The sequence below is a fragment of the Polyodon spathula genome, chromosome 2 (genome assembly GCF_017654505.1).
Source record: "Polyodon spathula isolate WHYD16114869_AA chromosome 2, ASM1765450v1, whole genome shotgun sequence".
NCBI classification, from domain to species: domain Eukaryota; kingdom Metazoa; phylum Chordata; class Actinopteri; order Acipenseriformes; family Polyodontidae; genus Polyodon; species Polyodon spathula.
The window spans coordinates 72,304,251-72,331,534 of NC_054535.1; the positions used below are offsets into that span (position 1 = coordinate 72,304,251).

Consider the following 27,284-nt stretch of genomic DNA (forward strand, 5'->3'; position numbering starts at 1 on the left):
AAATGTCAATTTATTTACAATGTTGCGATTGTGTAGATGCTTTATATGACATTGCTGAATAAAACTACAACTTATATTCAATAGTTTGTCCTATATTCATATTATAATGTTTATGTTGTTTTTAATACACTGGTGAAATTGACTGCTCGTGGTTGTTCTAGGTATGCGTATAAACGCAATCGTTCTAGTTCTAAGGGAATTTCGTGTTTAGAATATGAGCCAATTGAAATACCTAACAGTAACCCAATACTATTAAGTGTATACAAATCTGGGTGTCTTTCTAAAATACTTTTATCCCTTTTTTTATATCGATTATGGAAGTGGTATTATGCGTCTTTGTTTTCTTATAACTTTGGTAATGTCCAGTGAAGAAAACACACCAACCTGTAATTCAGAACCAAACTAAGCTGGTTCTTAAAATGTAACATAATACTATTTGACCGTTCACATCAAGAGTTTGTGTGGTCCATTTAAATCTGTGCTAACCAAGATAAGGAAAATAAATATTTGAGTGTGCATCTTTATCACTGATCCTCCTTGCTTGCGTTTGGCTCTTTGCGTGTATTGTACACATCAATCAGGATATACAGATAAAATGAAGTCAAACAGTTTTTTTTTTGTTTTTTTTCTGGTCTCTATCACTCTGCAAGGTCTTTCTAGTGAAACTACTGCAGTTGGTATCAAGATACAGCAGAAACATTTCTATGGTGCTGTATCTGTATATTACAGATTTAAGTATGGAATACAAGAACGAAAAGATCAACAAAAGGTGGACCAGTGATAATATTGCTATGGTGTTAATAAAAAAAAAAGATTTTTAAACCTTGACTAGCACTCTAAATGTGTCTCTATAACCAAATTGTCAGACATACGTATTAACAAAACCTTTTTCAGCTTAATTGACTCCAAAGTGATTAGTAAAACCTTACTATGCTTGGCAGCAGAAAAGTGGTAGCGAAGAAAGAGAATGACAAGACTGCTCCAATGACAGATATGTGTGTTGGCAGTATTTTTAATGTTTAGTACAACTTCTCTCATGATGATATGGATTTAATTTAGAACAATCCGCTTTTGCCTGGAGGCATTGCTCCAGCTCAATAAGCAATAACAAAGCCAATGTCACATCTTATGAATGATACTTGGGATGGAGACAAAAATGGAAACACCTGCAATGGTACTGTTATTGATTTCATGTGACAAGACTGAAAGGATGTGTAAATTGTTCTGGAGGGATTCATGACCATTCCTCAATTATTAGCACCCTGTTCCTTTAGAGGTTTCGGGTGGAAATCTGCAGAAAAGTGTTTCCAAGAATGGATTGAATAACAAAGCAATTACCAATCTTCTCCAAGTACCCTCTGGGTATATCAAATATGCCTTTGTACGTACAGAGCCAGAGACTGGCTTGCAGCAGGAATATACATCTTTTATATATTAGGAGAGAAATTCTGTTTGCATAACAAATGAATCAATCATGAAAGAGGCAGCCAGCACATTTACACAAAAAAGAACTTGTTATATATTCCAGGTGTTCCTTTTTTTGCCCAGCTCCTGTATATTTTGTATTTTTATTCTCTTGTACATTGAGTTACAGTGGCTTGCGAAAGTATTGACCCCCCTTGGCATTTTTCCTATTTTGTTGCCTTACAACCTGGAATTAAAATTGATTTTTTGGGGGTTTGTATCATTTGATTTACACAACATGCCTACCACTTTGAAGATGCAAAATATTTTTTATTGTGAAACAAACAAGAAATAAGACAAAAAAACAGCAAACTTGAGCGTGCATAAGTATTCACCCCAATTACAGCTGCAAGTCTCTTGGAGTATGTATCTATAAGCTTGGCACATCTAGCCACTGGGATTTTTGTCCATTTTTCAAGGCAAAACTGCTCCAGCTCCTTCAAGTTTGATGGATTCCACTGGTGTACAGCAATCTTTAAGTCATACTACAGATTCTCAATTGGATTGAGGTCTGGGCTTTGACTAGGCCATTCCAATACATTTAAATGTTTCCCCTTAAACCACTCGAGTGTTGCTTTAGCAGTATGCTTAGGGTCATTGTCCTGCTGGAAGGTGAACCTCCGTCCCAGTCTCAAATCTCTGGAAGACTGAAACAGGTTTCCCTCAAGAATTTCCCCGTATTTAGCGCCATCCATCATTCCTTCAATTCTGACCAGTTTCCCAGGCCCTGCCGATGAAAAACATCCCCACAGCATGATGCTGCCACCACCATGCTGCACTGTGGGGATGGTGTTCTTGGGGTGATGAGAGGTGTTGGGTTTGTGCCACACATAGTGTTTTCCTTGATGGCCAAAAAGCTCAATTTTAGTCTCATCTGACCAGAGTACCTTCTTCCATATGTTTGGGGAGTCTCCCACATGCCTTTTGGCGAACACCAAGCGTGTTTGTTTATTCTTTTCTTTAAGCAATGGCTTTTTTCTGGCCACTGTTCTGTAAAGCCCAGCTCTGTGGAGTGTACGGCTTAAAGTGGTCCTATGGACAGATACTCCAATCTCCACTGTGGAGCTTTGCAGCTCCTTCAGGGTTATCTTTGGTCTCTTTGTTGCCTCTCTGATTAATGCCCTCCTTGCCTGGTCCGTGAGTTTTGGTGGGCGGCCCTCTCTTGCCAGGTTTGTTGTGGTGCCATATTCTTTCCATTTTTTAATAATGGCTTTAATGGTGCTCCGTGGGATGTTCAAAGTTTCGGATATTTTTTTATAACCCAACCCTGATCTGTACTTCTCCACAACTTTGTCCCTGACCTGTTTGGAGAGCTCCTTGGTCTTCATGGTGCCGCTTGCTTGGTGGTGCCCCTTGCTTAGTGGTGTTGCAGACTCTGGGGCCTTTCAGAACAGGTGAATATATACTGAGATCATGTGACAGATCATGTGACACTTAGATTGCACACAGGTGGACTTTATTTAACTAATTATGTGACTTCTGAAGGTAATTGGTTGCACCAGATCTTATTTAGAGGCTTAATAGCAAAGGGGGTGAATGCATATGCACGCACCACTTTTCCGTTATTTATTTTTTAGAATTTTTTGAAACAAGTTATTTTTTTCATTTCACTTCACCAATTTGGACTATTTTGTGTATGTCCATTACATGAAATCCAAATAAAAATCCATTTTAATTCCAGGTTGTAAGGCAACAAAATAGGAAAAATGCCAAGGGGGGACAATACTTTCGCAAGCCACTGTACATGGTGACTAATTAGCCTTAGAACTTCAGATGTGGCGCCAATACAACTTGAGATGAGAAAGACTTTCTTGAGATGATGGAGGTTATGTATGTACAGTACTAACAAATGTAGTTCCTCTGGGCATTGAGTTCTCAGCATTACACATTATTTTTTAATAGCAATAATAACCTACCAAGTACATGTCTGCTTAGTTTTACAAATTAGCCGGAAGAATGACTTGTTAAAATTAGCACTCACATTTTATGATACTGCATGTTTGTGAGGATTGCAGAGAGATCTTGCATTTTTTTTTCCAGTTTTGTTTTGTCAAACTAAAACAAGACACACAGGTGTTATCAAGTGGTTATATTAGTCAAAACTGAACCATCTTTGTAATCTGATATATTAGCCTTGTATAACCTTGCTGCCTTATCAGATGGCACATACTGTTTTTATCTTTATGAGAACCTGTGGCTGTATGCAATATTGCAACCCCATTACATATCCTATACTGTTGATAGCAATGGTACTCATTATAGAAAGCTATGATCACTGTAAAACTGCCAGTCTTGTTGTAGGTTAATGACACATTTCCATCTGGGCTTGTGACAAAAAATGGGAGCTGTGTCTGGTTCCACCTACTATTCACAATAGAGTCTGCAAACAGACATTACAAAAGGGAAAGGTTTGCCTATGGTAAATGTATGACTTTTTTGGTATAAATTACAGTGCCTATAGAAAGTCTACACCCCCTTTCAACATTTTCACCTTTTGTTGCCTTATAGCCTGGAATTAAAACGCATTAAAATAGTTTATATTTTTTTTATTTATATACACATCCTACCCCACAACTTCCAAGTGAAAAAATATTCTAGAAATTTGTAGAAAATTAATTAAAAATAAAAATTGAAATAGCTTGGTTGGAGAAATGTCTACCTCCCTTGTAATGGCAATCCTAAATTAGCTCAGGAGTAACCAATCACCTTCAAAATCACACACCAAGTTAATTGGCCTCCATCTGTGTTAAATTGTACTTATTCACATGATTTCAGGATGAATTAAACAGTTCCTGTAGGTTCCCTCTGCTGGGTAGTGCATTTCAAAGCAAAGACTCAACCATGAGCACCAAGGAACTTTCGAAAGAACTCCAGGTCAAAGTTGTTGAAAGGCACAGATCAGGAGATGGGTATAAAAAAAATATCAAAGCCTTGTATATCCCTTGGAGCATGGTCAAAACGATTATTAAGAAGTGGAAGGTATATGGCACCACCAAGACCCTGCCTAGATCAGGTCATCCCTCCAAACTGGATGACCGAGCAAGAAGGAGACTGATCAGAGAGGCTGCCAAGAGGCCAATGGCAAAAAGTTTTGTGGTCTGAAGAAACTAAAATTGAGCGCATCACCCAAAGAACACCATCCCTACTGTGAAGCATGTTGGTGGCAGCATCATGTTATGGGGATGTTTCTCATCCGCAGGGACTGGGGCACTTGTCAGGATAGAAGGGAAAATGAATGGAGCAAAATACAGAGAAGTCCTTGATAAAACCTGCTGCCCTCTGCAAGAAAGCTGAAACTGGGATGGAAGTTCACCTTTCAGCATGACAACGACCCAAAGCATACAGCCAAAGCTACACTGGAGTGGCAAAGGAACAAAAAGGTAAATGTCTTTGAGTGGCCCAGTCAGAGCCCCAACCTAAATCCAATCGAAAATTTGTGGCATGACTTGAAGATTGTTGTCCATCAACGCTCTCCAAGGAATTTGACAGAGCTTGAACAGTTTTGTAAAGAAGAATGCTCAAATATTGCCAAATGTAGGTGTGCAAAGTTGGTAGAGACCTATCCCAACAGATTCACAGCTGTAATTGCTGCCAAAGGTGCACCCACCAAGTATTAACTCAGGGGAGTTGAGACTTATCCAATTATGATCTTTCAGTTTTGTATTTTTAGTATATATTTTTTTTCTCAATAGAAACTTTTTTCCCCTTAACAGTGTGGAGTAGTGTGTAGATCATCATTTAAATGCATGAAACTCTGAGGCACTGACACAACAAAATGTGAAAAAAAAGTTTGGTGTAGACTTTCTATAGGCACTGTGTGTGTGTGTGTATATATATATATATGTACACACAGTCTGTTACCTACTTAAGACACACCTAAGAACTGTGCCCAGGTAGTATAACTAATTGAAAGCCCTCTGTTCTGCCTATGTTTTTTTTGTTTGTTTGTTTGTTTGTTTGTTTTCTTCCCAGCTTCATATGTCCTTTACTTTGAATGCTTACAACCCTAACTGGGACTGACCATGATTCTCAATTCTTACTTCATAAACCCGACCCCTTACAGTATAATATTTTCTCTCTTGCATTGCTTTCCAGGCCTAATTATAGACAGGTCATTACACTGAACAGCTTGTTCTAGGTCTGTTTCAAAGGATATAAAAAAAAAAAAAACAATAACATTCTTGCTGGAAAACAACTGACTGGTTAACTAAATAACATACAGTAGGTCGTACGCTGATGTATAGGAAGAGTTTTTTGTACTTTGAACTTATCACTATTAACTAAAACAGCCAGCACCCTTCCTGATCAGCTGTATCCTGTAGCTCCTGACTAGACTTCTTCTTAGATTGTTTATCAATATCTTGCCTAGCAACAACAACATAGACAGTCGTTTGGCCATTGATTAACAAAAATAAATAAATAACTGTAAAAAGATGAAAAAAAATACACCAACTACATGTTTTTTTTTTTTTTTTTTTAAGATGATCAGATTAAAAAAGAGTGCAAACCAGAGTGATTTAAATCTACATGTGGGGGAAATTCACAAAGCCATTTAGTCTTATCAGCATTATTCTTTGAATTAAATAACACAAAAACATAATAAAATTATCTATATGTATAAATTCCAAACAAATTGGTCCTTACAGTATCAATCCCTTTTACTGTTGCAGCTCACAGAAATGAACATATATTGTAACGTAGCTTCAAACACTCTAAAAATGAAACCTTCTCCAAAGAAGAATATTTTGGCAGGTTTTGTTTAACATTTTATTGAATTGCCATTGTAAGAATTTCATATTGAAATGTGTTTGGACTTGGAATGAGACCTATATTTCAGGACAAAACCAGCATGTATAGAGCTCAATCTGCAATAAGATTGTGCTCCCATTGTTGTCAACCTAAAGGTGTTTTGTTTTTGTTATTATTTTTTGCTTATGCTGGCTCTGAATCAAAGAAAATGTATTGATTTTTATAATCAATCATCCATAAACACTATCATACAAGCCTTAAGACAGACATCTTATGCTACTGTTAAAAAAAACATTTTAATTAAATGTTTGTGTAGACATTTTTCGAGCCCTGCATGGTTTATATCGTTGAGTTGGGGGTAGGCTTGTTGTCATAAGATTTGTGGTCCTGGAGATTTGTAAAGACAAATCAATCATGTTTGATTTCATTTTGCCTGTCCAACACCCTATATTCAGGTCTGGGTTTCAGTTTTGTTTCTAACCTCATGAGATCAAGTGTAGCTTGAAATGAGATTTCACTTATTCAGGGAGTGCAGAATATATTAAGCAGAAGCAATACTGATTCTAAATTGTATCTACATTGTTTTTGTATCAAACATGTGACGGGGTGTGCACTGTGCAGAAGTGCTGATATTCAGGATTGTGAAATGAGTTACTTGTTTGGATTCAGGTGACTGGATATGACACCAGGAACTTGCTCTCCTTAACACTCAATCCTGCTACAGAAGAGACAAACCGGTATTTGTGCTGCTATGAAAAGATTGGGTTCCGATTCCGAGTCGGAATGCTGATTAGGGTTCAAGCTCAGCTTCCAATGTGGGAGGAAACCTGTGTTCTTACAGGTATAACTACGTTTGGAGAAAGTAAACAAACACACTGTAAACTAAGCTGTTATTGTGTAAAGTAACACAGAACACCAAACCAGGAAATTATATAGTAAACAGACACCAAGGAATTCTATTTAGCACAGTTATGCATAACTGTGCGGTACTGCAGCTTTCAATGGGAACTGTTCTACTTAAGAAGGAAGGAATTAGGGTACAGAAACACTACTAGTTAGAAGCCCCATTTGGTCACAAACCTATGAAGAACAAACAAATATTGTTATTTTAATGCAAAATAAAACACACACCCATGTTTTAGTTTTTGTCATCTCAAATAAGTTACGATTCCATGAATCCAGTTGTATTTCGGAAAGAGGACTTAATAAAATGCAATAACCTTTAAAATACTAGTAATGATAAGAACAATATTAATGTTAGAGTACAAGCTGCAAAATGAAGAACATTCTTTTCATGATATTCTAATCCCATTATTCTAAGTGACTTTGCATATAATGTACAGTTCTCTGTAAAGCGCTTTGTGATGGTGGTCCACTATGAAAGGCGCTACATAAAAATAAAGATATTAATTATTATTATTAAAACATGTTACTTTTTATACTGTGTTGATATGAAAACCAAATAATGCAGATGCACCAATGAAAACTAAATGGCTCTTAATGTGTCTAGACAATACAATCTGCCAACTATAGAACATTAACAGGAAAGGGCAGTACAACATACTTCTTACTTCCTATTTCAATTGATATTGCATCCACATTTCTTAAGAATTCCCAGAACAGGGAAATTCTAGTCTCACCCAGTGGAAATTCCAAGAAATGCTGGTTTGCTTGCAGCCAGCAATATATTATTTAGTTTTGGAGGACACATTCAAAGGGTTCTTAAAGTTTTTTCATATACAGTGCGTTATAAAACACAGCATGGGTTAAAGTAACCAGTTTCAGCAAACAGAAGACTACCCTAGGCAACAGTAGTTTTAAGGTGTAAAGGTATAGGAAAAATATAATTTTGTTCACAGTAATGCAGATGTATGATACAATTAAACCAACCAATATGGCAAAAGGCTAATTACCAGTACTTAGGCTATTCTATTAAAAATAAACTAATTGGGACCTGCAATGTGAGCACTGTCCAATGTATGAATCACCCCTTCAATTCAATTTCCGCCTGCATTGTGTTGCAGATAGTCGGTGTGTGGGGCTTCGTTTAGGGAGGGTAATAAAAATAGGTCAAACTGGTGATTGACCAAACCCAGCAATGTGGATATGCTATTTTCACCACAGTGGAAGTAGTGCTGTTGTTTGTTTGCATTCAAGAAGACAGATTCTTCGTTTGGTTCTGCACAATATTTGGTTTGGAAAACACACAGAAGGTAAAAAGATACACTGCTTCATAAAACCTGTGCATGTTATTGTTTTTAACTCTTAAAAAATTAAACTGTATAGGCACCTATCTGTTCATCTGTATATGTATCTGCTGAAGCTCTCCCCCCAGTAATTTTTCAGTATTTCACAATAAAATGTTATGCCCAATGACCCCACAAACTAGTGACCAATTATTTTTATTTATTTTCTCCCAATTTGGAATGTCCACTTATGTTGTTTTTCTCCTCACTGCAGTATCCCCACACAGCAGACGATCTGAGGGTGTGTGAGTGTCCTCTGATCTCACAAGCCTAAAGCCAGAATCACTGTTCCACTGAGCATCCAGAGCGTTGGTGGGCAGACTTCTGATCCCGGAACACAGAGACCAGCCCTGCCTCTTACCCACTCTGAATGTGCTTGGCGTCCGGCCAATAAGGTTCACTTTTGCATGATGAGAATAAGCGATCCCTGCTAGTTTCCCACCCCGGGAGAATCAGAGCCAATGTGACGCCCCCCTCAGGGTCACCAGTAAGGTTCGGCCTCTTTGCACAGCCTGGCGCCGTCCAAGCTGTGTGACTCAGCCTGCGCGCCCAGTGGCAGCGCTTTAACTGGATAAGCTAATCGGGGATCGACCCCACAACCATTGGTGGCGTTTTATTTTCCATTCAACTTTACAAATAAAGGTTAACGACAGCAGGAAGATAAAAGTTGAGCAGAAAAAGTTTTTCCAGAAAAACTGGAATTGAAATGGTAAACAGTATTCATTTGCTTTCCTCCTGTGTTAACGTAGCAAAGATTTCTTTTCAAGTTTTTTTTTTTTTTTTTTAAACTGCCAAAGAATATCTTGTCTGGCAATTTTCTGAAATTCCCAAAACTCACAGTAAGATGATTATATTAAATAAAACTGTTGACTTTGAAGGTTCAGGGAGATTAGAGAGTGCACATAGCGGGAAACCCACACAGGAAGTGAAACCGTTTATTCCTTTTTTTTTTTTTCCCCCAGCTTTGCACTCACATAAGAACATGAACACCTAACATAAATGGGACTTTTTTCACTGCTAAACTATTTCTTAGTCACTGAGGAAGTATATCACCCGTTTGACAAAAGGATAATTTAAAGTTACAAGTCTGTTACAAAATGTGCTTGTATCTTTTGTAACATGAACATTGTAAATTAGGTGATTCAATGGCTTAAACGTGTCGTGAAAAAATATGAAAGTGTTACCACTATATTACCATGGTGATGGACGGCTTAATTAGTGGTGCAGCTATAAAGGTGTGCAGTGTGCACCTGTCTGTCGAGGACAATTCTGCACGGTGTCATCACTATCAAATGAGCAAACATTGCAGAGGCTTGTAATGACTATCAGTAAACCTCAATAGGGCAAATAAAAGAACAAACTAGAAGTGCTGAGAGGGGGAATGGGGCTACAGCGAAGGTGTTATTAATAATTTACACTCTAAAATCAGCAAGTGACTTCTACCTCCATAGCTTTCAAAAACTCTCCCTTACCTTAAACAATAGTTCAGAGTGGTTTCCCACCCCCTGCCCCCCGTTGCTGTTGGTGTACTAGGTTTGCTTTCTTGTCATTTGCTGAATGCTTTGTGAATATTGAAGGTTTTGGCTGTTGGACTGAATTGACCATATCCATGTAACTTTTAATATACAACAGTTCCACCTACTGGTAAGATTTAAAAAAAAAAACAAACAAGGAAAACAAGTAAGCTAGCGGGCACCTTGCTTTCAGATTTAAACAACGCACTTGAATGGTTCAAGGTTCATCACCTGATTAAGTGAGAATGGTAAAGAATTCCTCATGGACAGATTAACATATGAAAAAGCCAGATTCTATGCTTATCATTACATTTTAATGAGTTACTAACATACAGTAGAAAGTGTTGCTTCTGTTGTCACAAAATACAAGCTGGGGTACAGTTTTCAACCTTCAAAACAAACTGAGAAAGGAATTAGGACAGAGGTGTTTAGGTGCAATACATCCCAATACTGAATGCAACAGCAACATATTCGAAGAGAAAAAGCAATCGATTTAGAAGTTTAGTCGTCACCTCCGCAGATCTTCAGCAGACTGGTACAATAGTCCCCAGAAACTTCAGACTGGAATAAAAAAACAGAAATTTGGTTAAGACAAAAAATATGCTAACTGAGAGTAAGCCTTATTCAGTTAAAACACACCTAGTGCAGAAAACTGAATGGCGAGAACACCCTTCTTTCAAACTAGGAGCAGAATCCTCAGAAAAGTACACTCACAATGCAATTATGTTTCATCCAGCAGGTGGGGCTTTTTTCTTCTTCACTTTAATACCATAAAAGCAGCAAGGTGGCAGCACCTACCACTATAGCTTTCAAAAACTCTCCCTTACAACAGTTCTGGGTTTGTTTTTTCCTATTGCTGTCTCACACTTGAATAACACTGTGCAGTATATGTAGTTATCTAGATACTGTACATGTGTAACTCTATATTGTCACATACTTGTGGGCGAGTTCCACTATCCATGCTGACAGAACTATTCATCCCATAGGGTAGAATAGTAGTTAAATCTCTGGCCTGAGCTACAGTTATTTATCACTCAATCAAGTTATGCATCTTTGTTCTTACAACTGCTTCCCCTTCATGAAACCCCACACTTGAATTGAAATGATTTACCACTGATAAAGGGTCTCTAACCTTGATGTTGGAGTGCAGGGAGTGGCCAACCAGTTTTTTGTATTCAGCACGAATGTCCATCAAGTCAATTTCAGACCTGGAAATCATTATTCTGCTAAGAGTGGCCTCATCTGTGCCTCCACCCTGAAAATGAACAATATCATCCGGGCCTTAGTGCCAAAATGGAAGACTCCAGACTTGCATCCAAACCAATAAGAGTCCCGAGCAGCTGTGTGACTTAACTTATATATAAGCGATAATTTCTTTTCAAGTGGTAAACATTCCAAATACTAATAAACAACGAGGCCTAACGGAAGGTTGTGTTGGTGTATAATAACAAATATTCCCATTGTGATAACTGATATTTCACTTTTACATAAAAATAAATAAATAAATAAATAAAACAGATTTGGCCATAATGAGGACCCACTGGCCACTACAATTAAGGCCATCAGTGGTTTAAAAATCAATATTAAAACATCCAAATCATAGCACCTAAAACAAAAGGGGCCCAGTGTACTGGAACACAATAGTTGCACTACTATTACAGCAACATTTCTATTTTTGCTTACCACATTTACATAATTACACCCCTTTTGTAGTAAAACACAGAGAGGATATCAAGAGTCAGCCAGGAAGTGTCACATGACAGCCACTGTGTTTCAAACTGTGTGGAATTCTTTAAATGTAAAGGGAACGAAAAAGCCAAGGCTTTCGTTTTGTCAGACAGCTTACCTTCATACTCTTGTAGAGTCTCTCAGCAAAGTAGGCCGGAGTATTCACCACACATTTCACTGTAAACAAAAACAAACATCAGTAATTCCATTGTATGCCTTTGCTTCAGTTCTGGGGCAGTCAACTGAATCTAAAAACTAAAGTAAGTCAGTGGCTATGTCTCAATAATCAACACATACTGGAATCCATACTTCCAGGGGGCAGTGACTTTATATTATCCTTAATCCTGCTTGACCAAGATCACATTACAAGTTAAAAGTATTCTGCTGAATTCAAACACTATGCAGAACATTACCCACAAGAGCATGCTGGACCTCTTTACATGCATCATCACAGTGAAACATTGTTTCATTACTGGTAAATAAATGACACTACTGTAATTTAATTAATTATCATCTGAACAGAGGTAGAATGAACTGTAGCTAGCGTATTTACTTAAAAATATTTCTATGTGAACTAGGGTCTGTATTATATATACCCGACAACAACAAAAAAATGATTATGTGAAAAGCACGCAATTTCCCATACCAACTGCCACCAGCAGGTCCTCTAGGTCGCCAGACATTTCTCCTTTTATGCTCTCCACGATATTCGTCTTGCTCACAATTTTGTACTCCTCGAATGCTACAAAACGATAAATATCACGTTTTAGCAACATATTCAATCCTGTGTAATCCTGTGTGTCTGTATTCAATTTACAATGTACTTTTTCTTAGTTGTGGGATGCTCCTTTTGCACAGGATATCAATAAATTTGCTTTCATCTGTCCCCCATTTGTTCTCCCCAGCATCATAAAGGGCCTGCCGGGTTGAAAAGAGAGACATTTTTAAGAAAGGTTGCCCCCATTTGTTCTCCCCAGCATCATAAAGGGCCTGCCGGGTTGAAAAGAGAGACATTTTTAAGAAAGGTTGCACTGAAACGGATTTCATTTCAAACAAGTAACACAAGCATGAATATTGCTAGTCAACAGTGGCTTGGACATCGTCCAACTCACAACACATCTATCTGTCATAGTTCTTTCTATCTCTCTCTCTCTCATATATATATATATATATTAGTATATATATATATTATATTATATATATATATAATCGAGTCTCTCGGTTGACACGGAACCAACTGTTGATTTAAAACCATAATAAAAAGGCCAGGCCATGTGAAGCTTCGTTTGTGCAATACAGTTCTTCAAATACCATGGATGAGATTCTGAACTACACAGAATTCACCAAAATACTAGAGTTTGTTTATGACAAAAACAACCCATGATACATCAGAACATGAAAGCACCTAGTCTGTTCTTTGTTTTATTTAGATTTTTGGGTGAAAAGCCGCTGTTAAAATTTAAGTAAAAATGTACCACAATCAAAATGGGCATTTTCATGCAAGTTTCAGGCTTGTTCCCACTATCAGGGTGGGGTATGTATTTTCCATGCACACTACACCTACCCTGCAACCTTTTCCTCCTATAGATGTCACATCAGCCAACAGAAAACACCTCCCATGTGAAGCTACCAAAATAGCCAAGCACATTTTAATTTGGAATATACCTTTGCATCTATTTTAGCCTGCTCTTGATTGACATTGATGCTTTCATCCCGTTTGCCCTGTTAAATAAAAAGAAAAAGGCAAATTATTAAAACTAGTCTGGTAGTTGACTAAAATGCATTCTGTTATGTTTTTATATTCAGCAGAATCGCCGTTATTTACCTGCAACAAAATGAGCATTGCCTTCCGGAAGTCCCCAGATAGATCAGAAGTAAGGTCATCAATCAGGCTTCTCTGGTTTTCTGGAAGATGAAACAACAAAATGTCAACAATAAAGGGCGCAACCTCTGGCGAACAAGTGTTCCAACCTGTGCAGATATGGAATCTTTAGAATTCCTGCTTTCATACTGTATACAGCATTCTTCATACATCTCCACGATCGTTTTCAGTGAACCACCACATCTGTATGAAGATTAAAGTTTCAATCTCCAGAGTCAAGGTCAATGACAGAGTGTCATCCCCCCACCCCCTTGTCTTTTTCCTAAGGTGTGTATAATACAAACTGCTAGAATACATGCAGAACCTTGTTTTCACTGCACATACCCGCCTGGTATGCTTCGGCTAGCTCCTTTATCTGCAGGTTGGTTCTGGAGGCAAGAATTTCTATTAATGTACTTTCTGTGGTTCCAGACCCCTGCAAAAAAGATGGAATACAAGCGTTACTGGAGCAGTATATTCTGCATGTTGATCATCTCTCACACTGGAATTGAAGTCTTAATGACACACTGTATGCAAAGACAATTCATTGGACGCAATAAGAAAGTGTGGGAAAAGGGATGAAAGGGAAAAAAAAAGGATTGCTCAATCATAACACGGTCTACCACAGGTTGTCCGATTGTCTGGCTGTTGAGTTTTTGGCATGGTGTTCATATCCCAATCTACAGCAACATACTTCTGTATGAAGAGTTGCGTTCTTACTTTGAGTGCTCCTTTTATTTCGTTGGCATCAAAGGCTGCCGGATGCATCGTCAACCCAACCATAACATTTTCAAAGTCACCACAGAGGTCTCCTTTTAAGTCATCTATTAGGTTCTAAACCAAACAGGGTAGAAATAAAAAAATCACATTATAAAGCATTTATGCTGGATTGAAATCAGCTCTTACAGTGATTAGACAAAAAAAAAATTGAAAAGCCTGCCAAGTGGACTACAATCGTGATAGTAGTAGCCAATTTCCACAGATCACAACATAATGTGACAACAGTAGTATCAAAAAGATATACAGATGTTTAATATCTAGTTTTCTGTGAACACTCCATTGAAATCAGATCAAATTGTGGTTGACCAGGTCCATTCAATGATGTTCAGTACTATCGCTAACCAGCTTGAGATGGATGGTTTGGGATAAGAATTCTCCTATAAACAGTTCCCACATGTTGCCATCAGATCTGAATCAATTACTATCCCTTATAAGGGAATCATTTGGAATACTGTATGCATCACTTTCATGAAATGAAATCTTACCCTTCCAGTGGCTCCTTTGTATTCTTTACGGATAATCTGACGCTGAGCATTACTTCTCTGTGTTATAATATCAATCACAACAGATTCAGTGGTCCCTAAAAGTGAGAAAAGAAAACAACTTCTCATGCAGTCAAGATTAAATCTGTCCAATCATTGTAGTTTATATAATTATTTTTAAAAAGTAAAAATGAACCTTGACTTGAACATCCTACTAACATGAGGGTGCGGCCTGGCCGTCTCCAAGGAATTTAGAAACTACCCCTCATGACTCTGGGACAGAGTGTAACTGAAAAGAAAAAAAAACCCAACCCCTCATACCAATGCCTTCAATCGCATTCCTTAGAGCTTTGACATCTGCTGCTGCATTGAAGTTGGAATATGCTTTAATTGTTCCTCTCTGGCCAGCCTTCATGTAAATCAGAGATGTATTGTCAGCAAAAGCACCATGTAACAATTATTTATTTTCACCATTTGTTGCATTTCTGACCAATAAAAAGCATATTTTAATATTGTTCACGTTTGACTTTAAAACCCTAATAAACATAATTCAAGGCATAATTCAAAAGGCACAAGAAAAAAACTTGATACGATTCAACCTGCACTGAAGGCTTTTCCATCAACGACCAAAAAATATTCTAGACCTTACACTGCACAATTCAACTTGTACTTAGAAACCAGAAACATCATACAGCAGATAGGATTTTAAATTTAGATAAAGTCTACAGTTCTTGTCTACCAGAATATATTTTTCTTCCCATCAACCAATTTTGAAATGTCATAAGACAAATCAAGCTTTATAAGTTTCTTTTTTTATACAAGGTGAAACTTATAAATCCTTAAATGAATGTGCCATGGATTTATAAGAAGTTGACATGTTCATCGCACACATGATAACAGCTTGGCTTTCTCTTAACATTAACTGATCTCCAAAATATATGCACAGGAGTTTAGATAGGAGACCTGTTTTATTAATGTGTCTCTTCACACTCTTCCAACCAAGCAACAAACAGGTGAATAGAGATCAGCTCTGTGTCTTTTTTGTATCCATGATAGCTCAAAAGACTCTCAATCCATGGATTCCCCTTTCTTACTGTAAAGAGTTAGTGAGCTACAATCAGGTGTGATTACTTGCTTACAGCCAAACAATCAGTAAAGAAGGGAGAAAAGGAAGGGTGGTAATGTTTCTTTGCTGCAATTAGGATGATCCTATCAAACAGAAGTAAGTCAGAAAGTACAGGAATGAACCTAGTAAAAGTGACATCATAAACCAGGATGGGTTACATGTTTTAAGGCGGATGCGTGTGTTCAGGGCGTGTATCCTGTGTTATAGTCTCACAGACAAACAGAAACCACAGCACAATTAGAGCTTATAGAGTCATTTCATTCTTCATTCTCTTGAGCAGGTCAGACAAAGAAAAAAGCTGCCATTTACCTTACATAAGGATGTTGAATTTTAGAACAATAAAATTCCTTTACAGTATATTATGATGGCAAAGATACGGCATGTCTTTAACGATGTTGTGCTTACTGTACACATAGCTGATAAATATGACAACATAGTTAAGCTTTCTGACAGTGATTAATTCCCAGAATGTTGTGCTTTTTATTGCTCTGGGCTTTACTGACAAACCTTTAACGCCTAACAACTGACAAAGTATAACAATTTCATAAAAATGCATTTTATTGATAAACAGACCTTAAGAAAATAACCCAGATGTTAAAGATTTGTGAACAGAGCCCAGTGTGTTATGCTCATTCTTTCGCAGGTTAGTTACAAGCTAGCAAAAACCTGTGGTGTATAATCTCCTACCTTTTTTAGTAGATCTGTAGGGCCAAGATACGCATCCAAATCATCCTAAAAGTTTACATTTAAATTAGGAAAAATAAAAACAATATTTTCAAGGGCCCCCCTTTCAGTAGGTTTTCGATTCAGTATGTACAATTTGTATACCTAAAAAAAAAAAAATCTACTAATTTATAAAAGAGTTTTGGGAAGCTTGTCTACAGCATTTTTTTTGTTTGCTTGTTTTGTTTGTTTGGCCAGGTTTTAAGGAAATACAAAAACTTGAAACATGTGTTTACATAAGCTTAAGAATTCCGATATTTTTCAGAAAACGAATTCCGATATCAAAAGTTATGTAGACACAGCTTTTGGAAAATGTACCAGAATATTCTGAAAGTCAGTTTTTGAAAGACAGCACCTAGAAATTTCCGAAAACTAACAAAACATGTATCATGTAAACACACTTTTCGGAAAACTTATTGAAATAGCATACTGTGCATGTGCACACTTTGACCCTTTTCTCCTGCACGTGGTTTTACAAAACAATCTGTAGTCAATCTGCATGTCCATTTGTCTAGTTAGGGATGAAGTAATACATGTGTTAAAGTCTGTATGTATTTGTTAATAGCCCATACTGAAGCAGCAAATGTTTTCCAGTTTTAAAATGACATGAGAATTTAAAATAATGTCTGCAAAAAAAAATGGTAATACAGAACAAGTCGAGCTGTTGGAAAGGCTGATTGCACATTGTGGGGAATCTGAACAGAGGTATAGGATAGTAATCTTTGAATTTAAGGCCTGACACTTCGATAAAGCACTTGAGTTATTGGATTGGTCTCCGTTCTGTTGCAGAAATGTCCGGTCTGTTCAAATCGTACTTAGGCTACAACAGTACTTGGCATGTGAAAATATCCTGCGTGTTCCGAAAACTTGTCCATGTATACAGTTGAATTCAAATTAGATTTTCTACCACTAATAATGTAAAGATCATGTGTACTTGATATACGTTTACATCACAAAGCGTTTTCCAAAAACTAATGTTTTCGGAAAATTGAATCTGAAAACTGATTTTCTTAAAACGTCATTTAAGGAGGTAGAGCATGCAGAGAATAATCCCAGTACTTACCCACACTGATGCCATTGCACAAATGTTTTTGGAAAGAATAATGACCTGAAAATAAAGAAAACACAATTGGATGCATTTAACATCTGCTCTAATGCAGACTGCTTCTATGGTTTATTTATTAAATTACCCCTCAGAGAAAACACCAGAAAATTCATACAAAATTAAACAGTGGTGGCACTTAAGCCCAGCATACGGGAGGAAACATGTTTCCAGAAAGATGTTTCCTTGCATATGCTGGATGTTTCTGTGTTTCCAGAAACTAGGAAAGATGTATTTTATAGGAGAAGGAGTTTCTAGGACCAAAAACATTTTGCTTTAGCCAATCAGGAGGGTCTGTGGCGAGGAGTCGCTGATCATGTGACTATGGTTTGTAATCCTGCTACAATCACTCTGACGCACTGTAGTCATTCACGGTCACGGTCAGACAAGCCTCAGAAGCTCTTCAAAAAGGTGTTTTGATCCACACGACAGTGTTTCCAGATTGCTGCTCCGTGCTCCAAAATTGGAGTCTGTAAAGGGGCGCTCACACCGGACGTGCAGAATTTAAAATATTTTCAATTTTTGACACGCCGCGCCGTGACGTAAACTACCAGCAACCAGTCAGGTTTAATTCCCGTCCTCCATTGTATTTTTTTTTTTTTTTTTTATTTTAGTCTTTGCAAGGAAGAAATACAAACATTAAAAAAAATTAATACAATGGAGGAAAAGCTCGTGGTTCTGATTTCTGATTTTCCAGAGTTGTATAATACAACATTAAGTAGGTTTGAAATCTGCCTTCATCGATCCGAAGCTCCTGCATCAGCCGATGATATTCACCGTACCTTTTTCTTTTCTTGAGGATGTCATGGACCCACAGCGATCTTACTTTTTTCCTTTCTCTGGTAGAGCAGGGCAATCGCAACTTTTCTTTTTTTTTTTGCTGTTCATTGTTCCAGGTATTGTGTTGTTACATGCACAGTACCACTGATTGTTGCCGCATTTAATCAAGTGTATACGGTAATGCTCAATAATATCAATGCATAAATGCCTTTAACGCACACTGTCTTTGCCTAGACCCAGCAAACCAAACAAAACTCACAAAGAAAGAAAGAGAGAAATTATCTCAATTTTTAAAAGCAACATGTTTTTATTTTGGGGGGAATTATGATGGTGTGTGTGGGGGGTTAAAATTAGGTTTTATTTTAAAAAATAGGTTAGCTCTTCATAACTTGCAGAGCGACGCGCAAGGAGGCGGAATGCGTCCAGTGTGAACGGCCCTCTGTGGGAGCAATCATGGCGCACAGGAAACACTTAAAGAGTACACCCTGACAAACTAGTATATGCACATTATAAAGGTCTGCTTATAGGGCTAGCATCACAGTTGAGTCTGGTAGTAGTTAGTTCTCAAGAGGAAAGGATTTTTGTGAGTCGTGTTACTTTTAGGACACGCGCCAGGAAAAGTGGCCAGCCTGTGGTTTCAACTGAGGGACTGCTTGGATGAGACTTTTTGTTGTAGCCTACTGTACATGTAGAATAAAGTGTCATTGTGTCAAACTAAAATACTAAACAATTATCGCTTGCCCTTGTTGCAACTTAAAAGTTTTAAACAAATCATTGAAAAACCCTTTATGGCTTTAAGGGTGTAGGACACACTCCCTCTTAGCCTTTAGCCCACAACTAACACTAGCAGCAACAACACCCTCGTCGGTCGCTGTAGCCATTCCTGTGCTTCGCAACAGAAACTACAGTTTTACTGGCAGGCATCCGATTCTTTAAAATATGCACAAGTCATACTCACAATCACAAGGCTCTAAATTGGCAACAATAAATTTCTAGAGGGCACTGAGGCCACTAAACTTAAGTCAAGACCAAAGTGTAGGGTGTTGTGTAATTTTGCTTTGGAAACAACACAGTTTAACTTAATAAAAACTATTTATTTATGCAGAAAGGGTGTTTTGTTGTCAACCAGCAGCTTAGACAGGGCACCAGACTAACTTTTTGCTTTTGGAGCCAATGGCTCTTAGGCCAAAAATAAATAAATACGTCGCCAAATCCAATTGTCGCGTGCCACTTTAACATCACGTTGGTTGCTACCATATTAAACTGCTTAAAATACAACAACTTGTTAAGACACTAAAGTGATACTAAAACAGTATCTTATTTTAGTACTTGCTTGCTTGTTGCCTCATTCTGCTGAATAGGTAATCTATGCAGCTGATGACTGCAGTGAACTCTGCATTTTATATATCTGAGATATGTATTGTGTTGACAATTGATGAGCACATCTTTAATTGTGTCCAGTTGTAATGCTCAGCGAATTAAAAATTCTGATATAGTATATTATAGTACTGCTAAAAAGCATATTGTTTCTTGAACAAGTATTGTTGAAAACAATATATATATATATATACATATATATATATATATTATATATATATATATATATATATATATATATATATATATATATATATATATATATATATGCCTGTTGATCTGTGGAGGTTATACTGCCACAACTTAATGAGCAGCTGTCAAAAGAGTTCTGGTTGAAGGCTGGTGGTTTGAGAAATGAAGCAGGTGGCACACTTCTGATTGCAGATTGTCAGACTTCATGCTGACTGTACTGCCACTACCCAATGCTAGCTTTGAACCTGAGTGTGTATTTAGACAAGTAAACTTGGTTAAAACTGACTTGTGCAATCGTGAACTTGATAGCTACTGCATGTGATGTTAGGATTATGATGGGCCAAGAGAAGGTGTGTTATACCTTTCAGCCATCAGCTGAGACGATTCAAGCCACCAATAGAAAAGTGTATGAGAATAGTAAAGTCAGGAGGCTGAAGTAGAGAATGAATACATTCTAAATACTGAACAGACTGTCAGTTACCTGAATAGGGTTTTCCTGATATTTGTTTTAATATTTTGAGGTGTTTGCAGGTTTACAGTATAATTCAATTGTATGTGTTTCCAAAGTACAAAACAAAAACTACAACTGCAAAAGAGAAAAAGGAAGTGATTACAAAGTTTAATAAAATTCCAATTGTAATGATTTATCAAAGGAAATTACCGATTTACACGGTACTGTATGTATTACAGCTGTTAAATAAGAACAGATGTGAAATCTTTCTTGTTATGTTAGTTTTGAGCAGCTATGTAACCCACCCCCTCACCCCCCATTTTGCCCCGTGTGGAGCAGCTGGGACACGGCTCGGAAGCACGCCCAAAATCCATCTGGGAACCGTGCCATCAAACAAAATGGTGATAATAGTCGTAGCTCAAGTAAAATAATGGCATGGTATGCTCTTCTCTCCTCGCGATTTAGCCAAATCCACGCCCTTGTCCACACGGCTCTGTTTCTGTGCTTGCCCCTTATTTTATACATACAGTACTGAATAATATTTTACAAAGGGAGTATAGAAAGAACTGTGCCTGTGCACTATGCGAACTTCAATTGGTGGGGTTTTGTCTGTGCTTTTGTTTTTTACACAAATCTGTAATTTTCGGAATAGGTTTCCAATACTGTTGTAATCTACTGTGGTCGTTTTAATAACTTCACTGTCTGTCGATGTTTCAACATCTGGCATTTCACAATCACATCACCACACATGCCGTTTAATATGTTACACAACTACGACAAACTACCTCAAATGTCTCAAGCACGTAGTCTATAATTTGACGAGCATAGTACTTTCGAAGTTACATTTAATTTTTTTCTTCATATTTTTACATTTTCATATATATATATATATATATATATATATATATATATATATATATATATATATATACACACACGAAACATATAAACAGAAGTACATTAAATCCTAGCCTATGCGTTTTTATTTTGTGTACAGTAGCCTATAACATGTTTGTAAACATGCAACACATCTCTGGAGAAGGCTGGAGAATATCTTACCTACACGCTGATCTCGGGAAAGTTTCCGTGTCCGTCAATCCGCAGGATTCATCTCACCAAGCCTCTCCCTCACCCACCCTTTGTTTGGAAACTCCTACATATTCAAAATGAAATGATGTCAACTGGTAATATAAATCTTTGTGTTTATTATTGCTTAAGTGGCACACCACAGCTGGTTCAAATTGCACCATTTGTGCAAATAGAAGCATTTCTTCCATACACCCTTACCAGTGTGTACGTGTACATCTCTGTTATTGGTGGTTACAAGTATTCTCATTTTAAATCTTGCATAATCCGAAAGCACAAACCACACCTGTTAGCATTTATTGCATGGGTACTGTTTGCCGAAGCGCCTCGGGAAATTGAGAACAACGTACAGTACTGTATTTGCTTTTCAAAATTACTACCAAACAAATATCATCACAATTAGCCATGTCTTATTGTTATTTATACCACCATACATGCCAAAATACGGGGATAATTCTGCAAGCACAGAAACGTATATTTAAAGGGGCAGACGCCTTTACTTTGCTCCCTTTAAACTCTCGTTAAATCTAAACACCTATTAAAGTTCAAAATATCACTCCTACTCAACAGCCAGTGTGTTTATCAATGGTAGCAAGTGTGGCCACCTTCTGGAGCTACATTGTCAGTCTGAGGTGCTGGAAGGTCTCCTAAGGTTCCAGGGACCAGTTTACATTAGAAAAAGAAAGCAGCGTGCTCTGGAATGACAACCAGGCGGAGTGATATTAAAGTATGTTATTATATAAGCTTAGATACTGTACTATACTGCAGTATTGAGCAGAGAGTGGATACATTCATAACCAGAATCTGCTTAACCCATTAACTGCCATTGTTCTCATTTGAGGACCTCTAGGCGACTTTGATATTTTTTGGAGACTTTTAACTGGCATCTACCTGTTATTTAAATTTTCTGTTTAACTATGCTGTTATGATAACTTACTATTTTCTGTTAAGTCTAAATGCAACTGTTAATTCTGCAAATATAGGTATGTAGGTGCTTTTATGACTCCTCAATATAGCTTTAGCGTCACTATGGGCAGTGATGATAAAGCTCAATTGTCTATGCTGAGGTTCGTGACATTTCACTGGTCTGATTTGGGGAACGTCTAACTTGACTGTCCTCAAATTAGAACACAAACGGTTGTAGCCAAAACAAAGGATTGACATTTTTTCTATGAATAAATATTGATTAAGAATGTGTCAAATTGCCGATACATAAATACAGCAAAAAAATTAATTTAGTACTTAATTTAGTACTTTAAAGCCTACTTGCCACTATGTCACACTGTGAGGCCGACATAATTATCCTAGAACATGCTGCAGCAGTAGGAGTTTATTGATGGCAAGAACAACTGGGGTTTTCTTTTCTAATGACAACACAGTACAGTCCTCGTACAAGTCTACTGTGGTATACAACAGTAGCAGTCTAATGAAGCATTGATAAATCACAGTGAGAGAGTGCAAAGTGTAGCACAAGCAAGCATGTGAAAGAAAACACAAGTATAGTAAAGCATTGTCCAAAACCTGCACCGTGGTAGCCTTCATAAAAGAGCAAGGTTAACACCTTCATGTACGGAATGGGAACAAAGTTTTAAACTTTTTATACAGTATGCAGCATTGCACATTCAATTGAATACATAACATATATTGTATAGATTGTGGAACTCTGTTACTGTTTGTAAGAGAACTACAATATATCGGAAGGTTTCATTTTTTAATTAATCAGGTAGTAAATTAGGAGTGGTTTCATGTCTCAAAGCTGTGAGTGTAGTCATTAAGCGTCTGTGACATTGGCTTTGCAGTGGCACATTTGTATAGGTACTAAACCTCTATGCAACCTGTATGTTTAAGCAAGAGAGGTGCGGCAGGATGTTATTCCTGTTCCAAGCAGGCAGACAACAACGGTTGTTTTTGTTCGTTTAGATTGACAGTGATGCATGAACTTGGCAGCTGCTGATACTGTAATAGGGCGTATTCATTTCCTGGCATGAATGTTGCAGGATGCTGGTTACTCGCTATACTTTACACATGGTAGGTTTGGTATTGGAACCTGATGTAGTCAGGTGGGGTATTGCGTATTGTTGGTCCCAGTACCAAAAAACTTGAAAATGATAACATCTCTTTAAACTATTAAAGTCTGAGAAGGTTATTCCAGTAGTTAATTAGTAATACAGTGCTTAACTAAATAAATCTATAATCTTAGCACAGCTTTCCTGGACCTGAATTCCATACTACAAACAACTAATTGAAAGTGTTCCACAAACAAGAATATTCAATTTACTGGGCTAGCTGTGAATCTGGTGCTGTGATTGGCTGAGTCAGTACAGTAAAGCCTTGCTTAAGACCCTCTCAGAACAGTCATCCTCAATATAAAGGCCACACCTGTATTCAGTATTAAGGCCACCACCTGCTTTCCCAAGTGTTTCCAACCTCTATTAAATTGGGTGTATAATTACCAATGTTTTTTTTTTTTTTTGTGTTTGTTTTGTTTTGTTTTAAACTCTCTGAAAACTTAAATGTAAAATTATGGAACTTTTGATTTACACTGACATACCGTCAACTCTAAGACCACCCAGCCCTTTAACTGGCCTTAACAGAGGTTTCACTGTATATGCAATGTGCTATTCAGAACTTTTCAGAATATTTGTTTTAATTCTGTGAATTCAATTACTTAAATGTTACACAAATTAAAACAACATATCCCTGAAAGAAACATCTTGCAGATTTTTTTTGCAGACTTTTTCATTAAAAGGGACACTGAATTGTATCACAGGTAATTATTATACAAAGATATGCAGGATAAGTGACATGACTTTTATTAGTAAAAACATATGCAGTAATTCAACAATCGAAAGCCAACATGACACGTTTTGTTAAATTGAACAGAAGAAAGCACCACAGAGGATCATTCAGTCAGTCAGTCAGTCAGCCAGGCAGCTGCTCTTGTGATTTCTGTATTCACTGCTGTAAATAGCATGGTCGGTTTCAACTGAATAATGACACTGATGGTTCAATACAAAAACAGACATAAATTCAGTGCTATGGCACCACCCCTCAAAATGGGGTCCCAGTGGTTCACATAATAATAATAATAATAATAATAATAATAATAATAATAATAATAATAATAATAACAGTTCCCAATATGATTCCTCACACAGCACCATAATACTTTAGCACACACCAAGAAGATCCTTTTTTAAATACACTAACTAATGAAAATATAAAAAGTACAATACATAATACATTATACATTTGTAACAATAATTTTAAATAATCCAAGATAACAAAGTGGAGTCCTGAAAGACAACCTACAATGGCAGCTGTATTCAGTAGTATAATATTGATCCAAAAATGTATATATAAAAAAGTCATGACTATGATTAATTGATATTCCTTTGAGAGAAAAAAAAAAAGTACTCTACAAGCAAATGCCAGATTTTTTTTCTTTTAAATAGCCAGCCATTGTTAGTGATTAAAAAGTACCCCCCCCCCCCCTTTTTTTTTTTGCTGATTCAGATTGGAATTCCCTCTGTTATATATTGCATTTATTGTAGTCTAAACTAATGACCTGCCAAACAATCAAATAAAAAATATTTTTGACATGTTATTTTCAATGGTGTTAAACAGAAAATACAAAATGGCCAATGGTTGTGCTAGCAATAAAAAAAAAAAAAAAAAAAAAATACAACGTGTTCAGGCAATGATGGTATTTGAATGCAGCAATATATGTAACTAGCTTCCATTTTTTTAATTATGTAATTGACTTTTATACCATTATGTGCAACATTCCTGGACCCGTTATAGGCTCTCGACTACTAGCACACATTTAAACACCTGATACTAACCTCAATTTGTCCTGGATCACCTAACCTGCCTCCTTCAAGGAATTGCACTTTTTAAAATGTACACAGCTCATCCAGTTCCATACATACACCTTGAGTGCATAATACTTGTGTAAATTATAGTGGTTATATAGTCGCTGTAAAGTCTCAAATAATAATACATACCAATAGGAAATTAAGCATATAGTCAGGGCTAAATATAAATCAAAGACTGCCTGAGCTACCAGGAGATTGTTTTCTTTATGAACAAAGTCACTGCCCAAAGTGCTGGTCTACTGGTTTTTATATAGTTTGTGGTTGTGTACGTTATAGTGTAAAATATGTAACACTAAGATCATAAGGTTTAATTTACAAAGAGAACAAAGCCTTGAGAATAGGAAACTGTCTAGTCATACGATTGACAGTAATACCAAAGTTTTGAAATGACAACATTTATATACCTAGAAAATATAAAATACAAGGTTTTGTTTTTCATTGTTTGGTTACGAACAAGTTTAGAATAAATAAAGCTCATGATTTAAAACTGTATTTTTATGGCACAAAAAATACTTTAATTGGCAAATCATTTCATTTTTCCTTATTTAAGTTTTAATTGTAATTATAGAGTGTGACAAGATGCAAAATCAGTGAATCAGCTCTTAAAAAAAACTAGATAAGATTTCGGGCAATGGTCAATAGCATAGATGAGGTAGCTCAGTTGTGAAGTGAAAAACACTGCGTAGCTGACCAGCACTTATACTACTTTTCCCTTTTTCCATATTTATATAAAAATACAAGAATTACAATTTGTTTTATTACAAATAAAAAAATAACAAGATTACAAAAAAAATATCAAACTTCTGTGCCATCATGTAAATTGTTATGAACTTTGACCTCTAGATTTACTTGCTTGACCTTGACCCCTTTCACTTTGCAGGCCTCATTTTTATTCAGTATATTGACGTTCCTCGCTATGCAGTGTTTGCTGTTGAGGTTCTTCTCTAGTCGGTCCACATTCCGCAGGCAGACTTCCACTTTCGTGTTCAGAGGGTACTCCTCTGCCAGGTTTTTGGCGGGCATCTTCTTTTTCCCTTGTCTCCGGCATTTTTTGAACAGGAAGCAAGAGGCCAAGAAGATGAGGAACAGCACTGTTACCGCGGCAACAACACCACCAATGGAGCTGCCTGTTTGGGAGGCTGAGGCTGCGGCCTCCACTTCCAAGCTCAGAGGCTTCATATTGGTGCCGTTCTTCACCTGATCCCCCTCATTGTCGTAGATCAGCGATTCATCCAGGGTGAGTTGGCCGCTCTTGTCCACCAGATCCCTCCGGCTGCGTTTCAGCTGGTACGTCAGTGAGCGTTGAATCCTGGGCCCCGAAATCGACTCTGGCCCGATGACGTAGATCACTTGCAAATACCACTGATGGCCGGCCTCCACCTTTTAAAGAACAATAAATACAAGCACTGTAAAATTTTACACATATTCCAGTTTGACAAATGTTACTATAAAGTTTTAAGCTCTAAATAAGGCCACTGTGGATGTTACCTCAAAAGCTCAGTTGAAATTATCCCAAAACACTGTTAGTAAGTAGTCTATGCATATTAGTATGCAGTAAGTAAGTAGTATGATATATGTGACATTAAAAAGGATTAAATGTGAAATCTCACCAACTGAAAAACTGCAAAACTTGCACTTAATTTTCTAGTGTTACACAACATATTTTGAGATAAATTTCTAAATTGACTTCCTGTCCTTACGAAATAACTGCCTGATCTGCAATGTTCATTTAGCTTGTTTTCAAG

The 27,284-nt window shown here is 37.1% G+C and overlaps 2 protein-coding genes across 4 annotated transcripts in view; both read right to left on the reverse strand.

Annotated features, from left to right (window-relative positions):
* Positions 1-10,270: 10,270 nt before the first annotated feature.
* Positions 10,271-21,810, reverse strand: LOC121300063 (annexin A3-like). 2 transcript variants are annotated; one of them, XM_041228442.1, is made up of 14 exons: positions 21,635-21,810; positions 17,737-17,781; positions 16,638-16,682; positions 15,146-15,233; positions 14,828-14,922; positions 14,283-14,396; positions 13,908-13,998; positions 13,527-13,606; positions 13,367-13,423; positions 12,526-12,619; positions 12,348-12,443; positions 11,820-11,878; positions 11,106-11,228; positions 10,271-10,534 (listed from the first exon to the last, which is right to left on the reverse strand). In XM_041228442.1, exons 2-14 carry the CDS (start codon positions 17,749-17,751, stop codon positions 10,475-10,477), a joined length of 1,017 nt encoding a protein of 338 aa, XP_041084376.1. In that variant the 5' UTR covers positions 17,752-17,781; positions 21,635-21,810; the 3' UTR covers positions 10,271-10,474. The 2 variants fall into 2 exon arrangements, with proteins under 2 accessions (XP_041084376.1, XP_041084381.1); XM_041228447.1 differs by lacking the exon at positions 16,638-16,682 and having other exon boundaries at positions 21,635-21,809.
* Positions 21,811-24,431: 2,621 nt separating this feature from the next.
* Positions 24,432-27,284, reverse strand: part of LOC121300073 (extracellular matrix organizing protein FRAS1-like) — a 108,192-nt gene continuing 105,339 nt past the window's right edge. For both annotated transcript variants that reach the window (XM_041228468.1, XM_041228459.1), the window contains one exon: positions 24,432-26,919. In XM_041228468.1, the coding sequence (XP_041084402.1) occupies positions 26,335-26,919 (585 nt within the window). In that variant the 3' untranslated portion in view covers positions 24,432-26,334. The remainder of the gene's footprint in view (positions 26,920-27,284) is intronic.

Coding starts and splice junctions, on each gene's coding strand:
- LOC121300063 (XM_041228442.1), bottom strand. Junction 14,923..15,145: donor GAATGCGATTGAAGGCATTG/GTATGAGGGGTT, acceptor TCTCACTTTTAG/GGACCACTGAATCTGTTGTG. Junction 13,999..14,282: donor AAATAAAAGGAGCACTCAAA/GTAAGAACGCAA, acceptor TCTTTTTTGCAG/GGGTCTGGAACCACAGAAAG.